Genomic DNA, 15,016 nt, shown 5'->3' with positions numbered 1-15,016 from the left:
TATTATTGGCATATATTATTATTATTATTATTATTATTATCATTATCATCTTGTGGCAAATAGTTATTTCCTGTACGTCAGTGCTGATTCCGTGCATTTCAAATTGGAATCATTAAGTAAAAAATTGTTATATGATAAGAAAAAATTATGTTATATTCTTTTACAATGGTATGTTCATAAATAGCAGCATTCAACATTAAAGTCAGTTTTATATTCAGTTTCTGCTCTCCACAAAAATTTGACTGCAAGAAACCAAATGAGGTGCTGCAGGGGTAAGAAACTGGAATCTTATTTGAGGGACATCAATTCAAATCTCCATGTGTCTACCCAACAATTTCCCTGAACTGCTTATGCCAAATTGTGGGATGGTTCCTTCAAAAGGCACAGCTGATTTCCTTCCCACCATTCCCCAAAATGAGCTTGTGCTTCATCTACCATTCTCCAAAATGAGCTTGTGCTTCATCTATAATACTGTTGTCATCAGTAGGACATCAAACTCTAATCTTCCTTCATTGCTTGAGTTCCATTTATGTGCCACCTGTAGCCTATTTGGAAATATGGTGCTCACTAGATCAGTTCAATTTTCTCTGAAACTTTCTGCTCTCTTTTCAAACCATCATATTGAAAAAATTTCTCACTTGGGTCTTACATATTACTGAGTGGTAATTTTGTAATGGGTACAACTTCTTCGTCTTCTTCTTCATCTGTTGAAAGGTATGGCTTGAACAAATATTTGCTCGAATACTAGTAAGAAATAATTTGATGTGGATCTACATGTACATGATTACTCTGCACTTCACATTTAAGTGCTTGGCAGAGGGTTCATCGAACCACAATCATACTATCTCTCTACCATTCCACTCCCGAACAGCGCGCGGGAAAAACGAACACCTAAACCTTTTTGTTCGAGCTCTGATTTCTCTGATTTTATTTTGATGATTATTCCTACCTATGTACGTTGGGCTCGACAAAATATTTTCGCATTCGGAAGAGAAAGTTGGTGACTGAAATTTCGTAAGTAGATCTCGCCGCAACGGAAAACGTCTTTGCTTTAATGACTTCCATCCCAACTCGCATATCATATCTGCCACACTCTCGCTCCTATTACATGATAATACAAAACGAGCTGCCCATGCTCCCTTTCAATGTCCTCAGTCAATCCCACCTGGTAAGGATCCCACACCGCGCAGCAATATTCTAACAGAGGACGAACGAGTGTAGCGTAAGCTGTCTCTTTAGTGGACTTGTTGCATCTTCTAAGCGTCCCGCCAATGAAACGCAGCCTTTGGCTTGCCTTCCCCACAATATTATCTATGTGGTCTTTCCAACTGAAGTTGTTGAAAATATTTTCAATTGAGTAGTTTTGTTGTCAGTAAATGAAATTGCACATTCCACAATGAAGAGTTTAGCATGAGGAATTTATGGGCAACATGAAATATGGAACTTCCTGGCAGATTAAAACTGTGTGCCGGACCGAGACTCGAACTCGGGACCTTTGCCAGGAAGTGCATATCAGCACACATTCTGCTGCAGAGTGATTATTTCATTCTAGAAACATGAAATATACTAATAAACTATAGCTCCTGCCCTGCACAATAACAACTGAAATGGGGAGGCTCATTGTTAGTACTAAAATGGAGACTTCTGTATAAGAACAATTATACCATGAATTGCTGAGCTCATAATGACGTTTTTAAATTATTCTTGTAGAGTTTAGGGATGTAAGTTGGCTGAGGGGTTTTAAAGAGCAACAATACGACATACCTAATTGTGCAACTTTATAGGTGGCTGACCAAAGGTGAGAGAAATATATCAAATTATGCAAGGGATTTCTATATATTAAATTTTGATTATTCTTATTTATTGGTCTATTATTGTATGCTATACCCTGTGCTATAAGGTGTAGACTACCATCACTATTGTGATTTACATAAAATCTTTAAGAAAATGTTTCTGAATTGTTTACAATATTAAATGGCTGAAGGGTGCGTACAAGTAATTTTTTTTTAGATTAGGCAACTCTCCACCTAGTCTAGGTAATAAAAGAGATGCGAGACCTCAAGCAGTTAAGGCAAGATGCAGAGAAATGCCCCCATTAATGAGACCATTAAAATATTTGTGATCAACTGCCACAACTTTGTTACAGAGTTTTAAACATTCCTATAGAGCAGTGGAGTTAACAGAACACTGGATGTGTAAAGTCGGCTAAAACCCACAGTTGAAAGCAGAGAAATGTTTGGGCTGGATCTAAGTATACATTTAAAGGATAGAGTAGACAGAAGTGGAGACAGTGTATTCATCACAGTAGGAAAGGAACTCAAACCAACCAAGATAGTAATTGAACAATTGTTCGGCCAAAATTCAGTACTAAGAATGGGTAAATCCTTCTGTCAACCACCAGACTTGCTCTCAGACATAATCAAATTCGATCTATTTGTCTATGAATATTTAATTAACCCTGGTGGAGGTTTGTGGGTGTGAGTAAGACTTCTCACTCAGTGATGGAACATAATCTGGCTATTGTCCGCTCTAATAAACTTATCACTATCAAGAAGACTGTTGTGACAGTGCCACGACATTCAAAAGTGCCGCTACGTTAGTACGCGAACACGGCGATAGAGGCGCTCCGCAGCTCGGCCGAGCGCGGGAGCGCCACCTGGTTATGAACGGCGCCGGCCGCATGTCACGGCCCGGCAGTCGAGTGACAGATACGGAGTTAGTAACATGTAACCCGCGAGTGTTTCTACTTTTGTATCTCCACGCACTTTATTAGTGATTAAAGGTTATAACACTTTTTGGCGACGAGGATGGGATATTTTTTTTTCCCCTGCGTTGTGGACTTGTGTGTTCGTGTCGGGGCAGACATGGAACAGCTTATGCAAGCGCTTATTGAACAACAAACACAGCTGACGGCTGCTATTCAGGCGCAACAAACACAGCTGACGGCTGCTATTCAGGCGTTGTCGACGTCGCTTACTCATCGTCTGTCTTCCTCTTCTCCGCCTCCGTTTCCTCCTTATGACGAGGCCGCTGAAGACTGGGAGGATTATGAGAAGCGTTTGCGGCAACACTTCTTGGCTTTCGGTGTTGTCGACGCTCCTATGTGTAAGTCGTTATTTCTATCTTGGATTTCCCCACGGATCTATCAGCTGTTATCTCAGTTAGCCCCTCTGCGGGAACCTGCCTCTCTGTCCTTCCAAGAAATGTGTGACTTATTGTCTACCTATTACCGAAAAAACACCCATGTCGTTGCCGCCCGCGTGGCTTTCTACCGGTGTCGTAAACAGCCCCATCAATCTTACCGGGCTTGGGCGGCGGAACTACACGGTCTGAGTCGGAAATGTCAGTTTGTCACGGACACTCATCATGAGTCTTACGCTGATTCAATGGTTCGGGACGCTATTTTACGGCTTGCTCCTGATAAAGAAGTTCGGCAACGTGCCTTACAATTGCCAAACCCGTCGTTGTCGGAAGTTCTCAGCATCGCTCAATCGTTTGAAGTGTCTCACGCTGCTGGTGCGCAAATAGACGCGTGGTGTGATGTAGGCGCTGTACACACCACTTTCGACGCAGACAATGTGCCTGTTTCACAGGAAAACGACGATGTGGCGGCGGTGCACTCGCGTCAACAACGTCGCGTTGGGCCGCCACGCTCGCAGCGAAAACAGCAACCACAGAAGCAGGCTCGTTCCGCCCTTCCTTCTTGTCCACGTTGTTTCGTACAGCATGACAGAGCCGCGTGTCCAAAACGTTGGGCCACGTGTAATTCATGTAGGAAAAAAGGCCACATTGCTTCTGTGTGTCCGTCCCCTAAAGTTCCTGTCGACGAGGACGAGGCATCGGACATGGATGTTAACTGTGTGCTTTCTCAAACGAATAAGTTGTTTGTTACTGTTCGTGTTCTGGATAAAGACATTCGCATGCAAGTGGACACTGGCTCTGCAGTAACTCTCATTAATTCTCGCACGTATTTGGAGTTAGGCTCCCCTTCCTTGTCTCCAGTTACGCGAAATCTACGAACTTATAATAAGCAGAAAATTCCTATCGTTGGCCAGTTTGATGCTTCCACTGCCTACAAGTCTGTTAGGCCCCTCACGTTTTATGTGGTGGATCATGCGGGCACTGAAAACCTGTTCGGTTATGATGCTTTCCAGTTGTTCGGGTTTTCCATTGATGATGATGTGCACCTCATATCTGAGGACATTCCGTATCAACAGCTGGATGGCTTGTGTTCTGAATTCTCGTCCGTGTTCTCTGCGGGTCTGGGTCGGGCCAAGGATTTTGAAGCCCACATTACTCTTAAACCTACGGCTCGCCCTAAGTTTTTCCGGGCACGCCCTATTCCGATGGCGTTGCGTGCGCCTGTCAAAGCTGAGATAGACAGGTTAACAGCTTCGGGGATTCTCCTTCCTGTTACCTCCAGCGAATGGGCATCGCCCGTCGTGGTGGTTTCTAAACCAAACGGGAGTCTGCGATTGTGTGGTGATTTTTAAAGCCACTGTCAATGCTCAAAGCCTCATTGACACTTATCCTCTTCCCCGTCCTGAGGAGTTATTTACCAAGCTCGCTGGGGGCCAGTTCTTTTCCAAACTTGACTTATCGGAGGCGTACCATCAGTTGCCGCTGGATGCATCTTCCAAGGAATTTCTCGTCATCAACACTCCTTGTGGGTTGTATCAGTACCAGCGGTTACCATTTGGCGTCGCTAGCGCGCCGGCCATTTTTCAGCGGTTTTTGGAACAGCTCACGGCTTCCGTTCCCGGCTGCATCAACTACCTGGATGACATTGTTGTCACGGGGGCCTCCACTGAGGAGCACCTTCGCAATTTGCGTTCACTGTTTCGGGTTCTGCATTCAGCAGGGTTGAAGTGCAATCTGGACAAGTCTCAGTTCTTCCAACCCTCCATTGTGTATCTTGGTTTCCACTTGTCCCGTGAGGGTATACGTCCTCTACGACAGCACGTTGCGGCCATTACCGCTCTACCCCGGCCGTCTACGGTCAAAGAACTTCAGGCGTTTCTAGGCAAGGTTGCTTATTATCACAAATTCATTCCCTCCGCGGCGGCGGTGGCTCATCCTCTGCATCAGCTGTTACGCAAAAACGTTCCTTTCTGTTGGTCCGCCGAGTGTGAGCAGGCTTTTGTCCGCCTGAAGGCTCATTTGCAGTCGGCGCCTTGTCTTGCCACATTCCGTCCGGGTCAGCACTTGGTTCTGGCGACTGACGCGTCACAGTATGGCCTAGGGGCTGTTCTCGCCCATCGGTATGAGGATGGGTCGGAACGACCCATCGCCTACGCTTCCAAGACCCTCAACGATGCCCAACGGCGTTACTCTCAAATAGAAAAGGAGGCGCTCGCTATCGTTTATGCTCTGAAAAAGTTCAGCGTTTTTTTGTATGGTTCTAAGTTTCACCTCATCACCGACCACAAGCCGCTGGTCTCTCTGTTCAGCCCCTCGGCGTCGCTTCCGGATAAGGCAGCTCACCGCCTGCAACGTTGGGCCTTATACTTGTCTCGTTTTCACTATGAGATTCACTATCGCCCCACGGCCCAGCACGCCAACGCTGACGCGTTGTCGCGTTTGCCGATGGGCCCCGACCCGGTTTTCGATCGCGATGAACTCCTCTGTTTCCACATTGATGAGGAAGAACGTCGTGCGGTCGAGGGTTTTCCACTTACAGGTTCGCAGGTCGCGTCGGCTACTGCGCGGGATCCGGTCCTGCGTCAGGTGATTGGTTTTGTTCAGCGGGGTTGGCCGGACAGGACCAAGGGCCGGGCGTCGGATCCCCTTCGCAACTACCATGCCTTGCGCCTTCGTCTGTCTGTTCGTGAGGGTGTTGTTCTTCTGGCCACGGATGGCGCATCTCCACGGGTTGTGGTGCCCGCCTCTCTTCGCAAAGCTGTTCTCAAACTATTGCATGAGGGCCATTGGGGGATTTCTCGGACTAAGTCCCTGGCCCGCAGGCACGTTTATTGGCCCGGTATCGATTCGGACATCGCCCACATGGTCGCTGCGTGTGCTCAGTGTGTTCAACAACTGGCTGCGCCTCGTACTCTGCCCTCTCCGTGGCCTGATCCGGCGCAGCCGTGGGAACGGGTGCACGCTGACTTTGCCGGCCCCTTCCTCGGCACTTATTGGCTACTGTTGATTGACGCCTTCTCGAAGTTTCCGTTTGTTGTTCGCTGTCCGTCGCCCACCACTGCGGCGACGACGCTGGCTTTGTCAAAAATCTTTGCGCTAGAAGGTCTTCCATCCACGATTGTCACGGACAATGGCCCTCAGTTCTCTTCGCAGGCCTTCCGTGATTTTTGTACTGGACAAGGGATTCATCATGTTACAGCACCACCCTTCCATCCGCAATCGAATGGGGAGGTCGAGCGCCTTGTCCGCACTTTCAAAAGCCAAATGAAAAAATTCCTTAGTGATTTTTCCACAGATGACGCGCTGTTGCACTTTCTGAGTTCTTATCGCTTCACGCCTCTGGGTGATCGCAGCCCTGCTGAACTCTTGCATGGCCGCCAACCGCGCACCCTACTGCATCTGCTTCACCCTGTCAGGCCTTGTACTGTGTCCCCTAGTGCGGGAAAATACCCGGTGGGCGCCGACGTGTGGGCACGGGGGTATGGATCTCGCCCTAAATGGATTCCAGGGGTGGTCCAGGCTCTTCGCGGCCGCCGGCTTTGTGAAATACGTACGGACGGCGGCATGGTTGTTCGCCATTACGACCAGATGCGCCCACGAGTGGTGGCCACGCCGGTACCACCGCCCCTTCTTTCGTCTCCACCAGTCCGAGAAGCCAGTCCTGTCGCTGCTGCCGATCTTCCGGGCGTGTTGTTGCCGCCGCCGTCGCTACCGCTTCCGAGTACGCCGGAACCGGCCCCAGTCGCGACGCCGCCTTCTCCGGGACCCATCTCGCTGGAGCACACCCCCAGGTCCACGACACCTATGGATGCTGCTCCGGAGTTTTCACCCATCATCTCGTCCAGGAGGCACGTTCCACGCGCCAGCTTCCGTCCTGGACATTTTCGACCATACTCTCGTGTTTCTCCGCGGGATCTTCTCGGGACCTCCCAAGAGGGCATGGATGTCTCCGCACTGTCCGTGTCTCCACGAAAGTGAGCGTTTTTTTTTCAAGGGGGGAAAAGTGTTGTGACAGTGCCACGACATTCAAAAGTGCCGCTACGTTAGTACGCGAACACGGCGATAGAGGCGCTCCGCAGCTCGGCCGAGCGCGGGAGCGCCACCTGGTTATGAACGGCGCCGGCCGCATGTCACGGCCCGGCAGTCGAGTGACAGATACGGAGTTAGTAACATGTAACCCGCGAGTGTTTCTACTTTTGTATCTCCACGCACTTTATTAGTGATTAAAGGTTATAACAAAGACTACTGCTGTATTATGGCTCTCCTCCTCCTGTTCCTCCTACCATTTTATCATGCCTCTGCAGTGGTCATACCAGATTAACCCAAAGTTTTATTTTGCTACAAGTCACTTCCACATTGTGTTTGCAGAGCCTTATGAACAGTAGCTCACATCTTGGAGTGCCCCCTCCTCCGTCTCTCCTTACTAAACATGATTTTCCAGGCCCTTTGTCTCTAAAATTGGCAGACGACTTATGGACAGCTGAACTCATTCTCAATTTATTCTTAGGTATAATGTTTTAAATTACTTTCAGGGTGGGTGGGTGGGTGGGTTGGGGACATTTTCCACCAAATACGGGGTCTGGGAGACTCAACTCCACCAGGTTTGTCAGCTGCCTTGGTAAGATGGCACAGGAACAAAGCATACCACCTCCTATGGACCATCCCTAGTAAAACACTGTAGTATTCAAATTATCCTAAGAGCTGAGGAGAAACTCCACCCGAACAGGCCTTGGCCGCCGTGTCATCCTCAGCCCACAGGCATCACTGGGTGCGGATATGAAGGGGTATGTGGTCAGCACACCGCTTTCCCGGCCATATGTCAGTTTACGAGACCAGAGCCGCTACTTCTCAATCAAGTAGCTCCTCAGTTTGCCTCACAAGGGCTGAGTGCACCCCGCTGGCCAACATCGCTCAGCAGACCGCATGGTCACCCATCAAAGTGCTAGCCCAGCCCAACAGCGCTCAACTTCAGTGATCTGACAGGAACTGGTGTTACCACAGCAGCATGGCCATTGGCAAGAGCTGAGGATAGCTTTTGTTTAATTCATCACCTGTGTTGTCATCAATCGCTGTTTTGTGGAAAACTTTTGTGTGATATATACTCACTATCTCTTTAAACTGTTTTACCTAATTAATTGTTATGTTTGTTTACTTCTAGTTCTTATTTGATGTGATTAGGATATAAACTTTGGCCAATATTGTATGTATCCTTTCTGTTTTGTTTTAGCAAGCACTCCATACTGCTGGAAATATGTTGGCACTATGGAAAAACTTGTATGAAGAACAAATCCAGGCAGATGTAATGGAACAATCAGATAGACGTAGTGAGACCCGTAGCGTTTTCCAGATGTACTCATCAGAATTATCTGATAAGGACTCTAGTAAGTGCAGACTTGATTTTTCATGTGTGCTAAATAGTGCAGATATTGAATTTCTTGCATGTACTAATTTTTTCTGTTAAAACATTAATCTCTGCTTAACCTATCCTTGACCAGCACTCTCTCACCCCCCCCCCCCCCCCTCTCCCTACCTCCAAACTGTTTCTGCCAGGCACTCTGTCTCCAGATACACAGCCATTTCACTCTCTCCTCTCCCAAGAATTATTCCACCAGTTTGATATACATACATTTTCCATGCCATTTACAAATGTATGTTATTTTTAAAATGCTAGAAAAGTTATAATCTTTTGACACAATACTACTACTATGAACGCCAGCTCCAGCTACAATTATATTTTGAAATAAGACCTACACTACCCAAGATTACTACTTGCCACATCCTCAGGAGTGCTTTCTGGTCATCCTCTGAACCTCAACAATATTCTAGTTTGATTAAGTGCTCCCTCTCAGTGTCTTTGTGGAAAGACTCCTCAGTTTATGACAACTCCTACTGCAAAATCCCCCCTGCAAGCCCGAGGGTTAGAATAGGCACAAGATATTCCTGCCTGTCATGAGAGGCGACTAAAAGGAGTCTCTCACCTTTCGGCCTTTATGTGATGGTCCCCTGTAGGGTTTGACCTCCATTTTTCAAAATTTTCCCAAAGGACGAGCCAATTGGGGAAGGGCACCTTACATGGTCCATCGTGTCCATTGAGCATTGAGATCTTTAGCCCACTTTCTCATTGTGGCATTGCAGTCCCGCTCATCCTCCATCTCTTGAGCGAGGACACCTTCCTGGGTGCATTTTCCTCCACTCACTATGCAGTGTCGTTTTCTGCGCTGAAGAGGACCATGGAATTCCTTGCACCTCATATCCAGCATGGTAGCCAGACCGTTGTGGTGGGGGCACCATGTACGCTGTTGGTTGTAGCCCCCCTGACAACACAGGGATCATTCTGCTGATGCCTGCGCTGTCAATTGCCTACATACGCCATGGAGTAGATGCCCATCTCCCTGGGACATCGGGACTCTCGGCAATGACCATCCTGACAGGTGGCCCTTGCTGAGAGATTGGGTGGCGCCCGTGGGGAGGGACCCTGGTCGGAATGGGTGGCATCAGGGCAGATGACACGCCATGAAGCGTAGTGTGTCATCTCATGCTGGTAGTCCACCACCAGCAGTCTCTAAGTGGGCAGTGGGCAGTGCTAAGAAATATGATCCCAAATCGTTCCCATCCCTGACCACACCATGGGAGGAACACCAGAGCAAGGATGGCAGTGAAGCTTATTCGCCCCGGTACCTTGTATGTACGAGAGTTAATAGGGAATCTTTCAAGTCCGTGAAGTCTCAGTTTTTTGTGAAGCATTTGGAGGATAGTTTGGGGAGGTGGAGGGCTTGTCCAAATTGTGCTGTGGGTCAGTCTTGATAAAAACAACATCGTCTGCCCAGTCATGGGCATTACTCACTTTTGACAAGTTGGGGAAGTTTTTGTTACCATCATGCCCCATAAGAGCTTAAATATGGTCCAGGGTATTATATTCCACACGGACCTTCTTTTGCAGTCTGACGATGAGCTGCACACCGATATAGAGTGGCAAGGTGTTAATTTCGTCCGGCACATCCATCGGGGTCTGATGGATAATCAGGTTGCCATCGGTGCCTTCATCTTGGCCTTTGAGGATGACACATTTCCCAAAAATGTCAAGGTGATGGTCTACCACTGTGATGTCAAGCCATGTATCCCTCCCCCGATGCGGTGCTTTAAGTGCTGGAAGTTCGGCCATATATCTTCCTGCTGTACTTCCAGTGCCACATGTCGAGATTGTGGATACCCCAATACTCCATGTGCCTCACCTCCCATCTGTGTCAACTGCGGAGAGCGTCATTCACATCATTCACCTTGCTTGTCAGACTGCAGGATTTTACAAAAAAAGAGGAAAATCATGGAATATAAGACACTGGACAGACTGACCTACACTGTGGCTAAGAGGAAATTTGAGTGCCTACATCCTATGGCTATGACCACCTCTTACAACGCCGCTAGGAGAACAGTTGTCGCCCCATCAATTCCTCGCATTCCTTTCACCTCTATCAACTAGAAGACTACACCTTCCCCCTTGGTGGTGGGGGGCACTTCCTCCCTGTTGCTCACGCCAATGCTGAAGAGCCCAAAAGCAGCTAGTCGTATGGCTTCATGCTCATCCTCAGTCCCAGAGACTGAATCAGTGAAGTCCTTCCAGCCAGGGAAACCTAAGGAGCAGCGAGAGGAATCCAAAAAGAAAGTCCACAAGACGAAGGTAATTGCGGTGGCACCCACACCACCGCTACCTACAAGCTCTGCGTCTGCGGATGAGGTGGAGATTCTGGTGTCCGCTGAGGACCTAGATCTCACCTAACCTTCATACACAATGGATATAGACTGCTCAGGTGAAAAGTCGGTGGCAGCAGGTGACCCTGATGCGTAAACTGCCTCATTGAATGTTCCACGCCTTCGCAGTCTCAAGATGACATCATCTTCCATTGAAATTGCGGCGGTTTCTTCCACTGCCTGCCAGAGTTATGGCAACTGTTAAGCTTTACACTTGCTTTCTGCATTGCCCTCCAGGAAACCTGGTCCCCGGCAATGTGGACCACTGCACTCCACAGCTATAAGGGATACTAGAGGAACAGTAGCGACTGTAATAAAGTGTCAGGTGGAGTTTGCGTTTATGTTCTAAACTCAGTCTGTAGTGAAATTGTGCCCCTCCAAACCCCTCTTGAAGCTGTGGCTGTCAGAATAAGGATGACGCAAGAAATAGCTATCTGGAATGTATATCTTCCTCCAGATGGTGCAGTACCCCTGAATGTATTAGCTGCACTGATTGATCAACTCCCTAAACCTTTCCTACTTCTCGGTGATTTTAATGCACATAACCCCTTGTGGGGTGACACTGTGCTTACTGGCTGAGGCAGAGATGTCGAACCTTTACTGTCTCAGTTTGACCTCTGCCTCTTAAATACTGGGGCCACCACACATTTCAGTGTGGCTCATGGTAGTTACTCGACCATTGATTGGTAAATTTGCAGCCCAGGACTTCCCCCATCTATCCACTGGAGAGCACATAACGACCTGTGTGGTAGTGACCACTTTCCCATCTTCCGGTCACTGGCCTGGCATCAGGCCCACGGACGCCTGCCCAGGTGGGCTTTAAACAAGGCAGACTGGGAAGCCTTCACCTCTGCTGTCACCATTGAATCTCCCCCACACGGTAACATTGATTTGATGGTTGAGCAGGTGACTACAACAATCGTTTCTGTGGCAGAAAACATGATCCCCAGCTCTTTAGGGTGCCCCCTGCTAAAGGCAGTCTCTTGGTGGTCGCCGGAAGTTGCTGAAGCAATTAAGGAGCATCGGCGAGCTCTACAGCGGCATAGGCGGCACCCTTCTGTGGAGCAGCCCATAGCCTTTAAATGGCTGCGTGCCTGCATTCGCAAACTTATCAAACGACGGGAGCATTTGGTGCCATGTGTCACCTTCCCACGTCTGGGCATAGATCGAACTTGTTTTGGTTACCAGACCCCAACAGGTGTTCCAGGTGGCAACATAAATGGCATGTTCTCTACTGACGCAAACACGATTGCCAAGCACTTCGCCGAGCACTTCGCTCGAGCCTCTGTGTTGGAGAATAACCCTCCGGCCTTTCACACTTTCAGACGGTGGCTGGAAGGGAAATTCCTCTCATTTACTACATCCTATAATGCCCCATTCACAGAGCAGGGCCTCTCAGTGCCCTTGCACATTACCCCAACACAGCTCGTAGGCCAGATCGGATCCACAGTCAGATGATTAAACATCTCTCATCTGACTGCAAGTGACATCCTCGTCATCTTCAACCAGATCTGGTGCGATGGCATCTTTCCATCACAATGGCGGAAGAGCACCATCATTCTGGTGCTCAAACCCGGTAAAAACCAACTTGATGTGGAAAGCTATCGGCCCATCAACCTCACCAACGTTATTTGTAAGCTGCTGGAATGTATGGTGTGTCGGTGGTTAGGTTGAGTTCTGGAGTCACCTGGGCAGCTGGCTGCGTGTCAGGGTGGCTTCCACCAGGGTCACTCTACGACTGATAATCTGGTGTCCCATGAGTCTGCCATCCGAACAGCCTTTTCCAGACGCCAACACATGGTTGCCGTCTTTTTTGATTTACGAAAAGCGTGTGACACCACCTGGCGACATCATATCCTTGCCATATTATATGAGTGGGGTCTCCGAGGCCCACTCCCGATTTTTATCCGAAATTTCCTGTCGCTTGGGACTTTCCGTGTCCAAGTAGGTGCGTCCCATAGTTCCTGCCATATCCAGGCGAATGGGGTCCCACAGGGCTCTGTATTGAGTGTCTCTCTATTTTTAGTGGCCATTAATGGTCTAGCAGCAGCTGTAGGGCCGTCTGTCTCACCTTCTCTATATGCAGACGACTTCTGCATTTCCTACTGCTCCACCACTACTGGTGTTGCTGAGTGGCACTTACAGGGAGCCATCCACAAGGTGCAGTCATGGGCTCTAGCCCACGGTTACCAGTTTGTGGCTGCAAAGACGTGTGTTATGCATTTCTTTCGGCATTGTACCATTTAACCAGAACTTTACCTTAATGGCTATCCACTCACTGTAGTGAAGACATATCAATTCTTAGGACTGGTTTTCGACACCTGATTGACTTGGGGGGCTTCCTCACCTTCGTCAGCTTAAGCGGAAGTGCTAGCAGCACCTCAATGCCCTCTGCTGCCTGAGCAACACCAACTAGGGTGCAGATCACTCAATGCTGCTGCAGCTCTACAGAGCCCTTGTTCAATCCCGTCTTGACCACGGGACTCTGGCTTATGGTTCAGTGGCACCCTCAGCGTTGCATTTACTTGCCCCCATTGAACCACTGTGGCATTTGCCTCGCGACAGGACCTTTTAAGACGAGTCTGGTGACAAGTGTCCTTGTGCAGGCCGGAGTCCCTCCGTTGCAGGTTAGGCATACACATCTGCTGACCAGTTACATTGCACACATTTGTAATTCTCCAGGATATCCAAATCACTGTCTCATTTTCCCACCCACAGTGGTTCATCTTCCGCATCGGTGGCCCAGGTCAGGGCTTCCAATTGCAGTTCAAGTCCGATCCCTTTTTTCCGAACTGGAGTTCTTACCTTTACCACCCATACTTGAGGTCCATTCACGTACACCTCCATGGTGTACACCAAGGCCACTGCTTTGCCTGGGCCTTTCATATGGTCCTAGGGACTCAGTTAACCCCGTGGCTCTCCGCTGCCACTTCCTTTTGATTCTTGTCATGTACCGAGGGCACAAATGATTTACAGCAATGGCTCAATGGCTGATGCTCGTGTCGGCTTCGCGTATGTCCATGTAAGACATATTGAACAGCATTCCTTGCCCAATGGCTGCAGTGTTTTCAGTGCCGAGCTGGTGGCCATCTTGTGTTCTTAAGCACATCCGTTTGTGCCCTGGGGAGTAGTTTCTTCTGTCTACTGACTCCTTGAGCGCCTACAAGCTATCGACCAGTGCTACCCTCGTCATCCTTTGGTAGCAACTCTATCTATGCCCTGGTATGGTCCAGTCGTTCAGTGGTGTTTGACTGGACTCCAGGTCACGTCAGAATCCCAGGCAATAAACTTGCTGACAGGCTGGCAAGCAGGCTACGTGGAAACAGTTTATGGAGATTGGCTTCTCTGCAACTGACCTGCGTTCAGTCCTACGCCGCAAGGTTTTGTGGCTTTGGGAGTGGAAACGGCATAACCACAGCATGCACAACAAGCTGCGTGCCATTAAGGAGACTAGGAATGTGTGGCAGTCCTCGATGTGCGCCTCTTGCAGGGACTGTGTGGTTCTCTGCTGGCTCCGCATTGGCCATGCTTGGGTGACACATGGCTACCTCCTGCACTGTGATGACCCACCTCAGTATTGGTGTGGTGGCCAGCTGACAGTGGCCAACATCTTGGTGAGCTGTCCTTTTTTTGCTGTCTTGTGACAGACTCTTCAGTTACCGGACTCGTTGACATTAATTTTATCTCACAACGCCTCATCGGTTAATTTAGTTCTAAATTTTATACGTGATGGTGGGTTTTATTATTCTATATATTTTTTAGCACATGTCCTTTGTCCCTTTGGTTCTGCACTCTAATGATGCTTTTAGGGTGAATGTTTTTAATGTGTCACGGGGTGGGTGTCTTTTCCTTTTTATTCTCATGGTTGGCCAGCCATGGTCATCTGCTCTCTTGTTTTTACCACTTCTACCTGTTTCTTGCTTCTCTCTGTGTTCCCCCCCCCCCTTCCCCCCCTGTTTTGTCATAGTAATGTTGGTTGTCCATCTGTCTTTCTTATGGTTCTTCCTTTTTCCTGTTATTGTGCTGTACGTCTCCTTTCTTTTCTTCTTTCCCTTGTGTAGTTATGTTACCAGGGACAAGGGACCAATGACCATGCAAATAGCTTCTCCTCCCCCCTCTTTTAAACCAA

At 48.5% G+C, this 15,016-nt stretch overlaps 1 protein-coding gene across 1 annotated transcript in view; it reads left to right on the top strand.

The window, feature by feature from the left end:
* Window positions 1–15,016, top strand: part of LOC126470017 (tetratricopeptide repeat protein 7B-like) — a gene marked incomplete in the record, with an annotated part of 205,659 nt that overhangs the window by 163,014 nt on the left and 27,629 nt on the right. Inside the window, 1 exon segment of the mRNA XM_050097494.1 lies at window positions 8,369–8,522. Within this exon segment, the coding sequence (XP_049953451.1) occupies window positions 8,369–8,522 (154 nt within the window).

Source organism: Schistocerca serialis, chromosome 3 (genome assembly GCF_023864345.2).
Source record: "Schistocerca serialis cubense isolate TAMUIC-IGC-003099 chromosome 3, iqSchSeri2.2, whole genome shotgun sequence".
NCBI classification, from domain to species: Eukaryota; Metazoa; Arthropoda; class Insecta; order Orthoptera; family Acrididae; genus Schistocerca; species Schistocerca serialis.
This window is presented reverse-complemented; position numbering and strand designations above follow the sequence as displayed.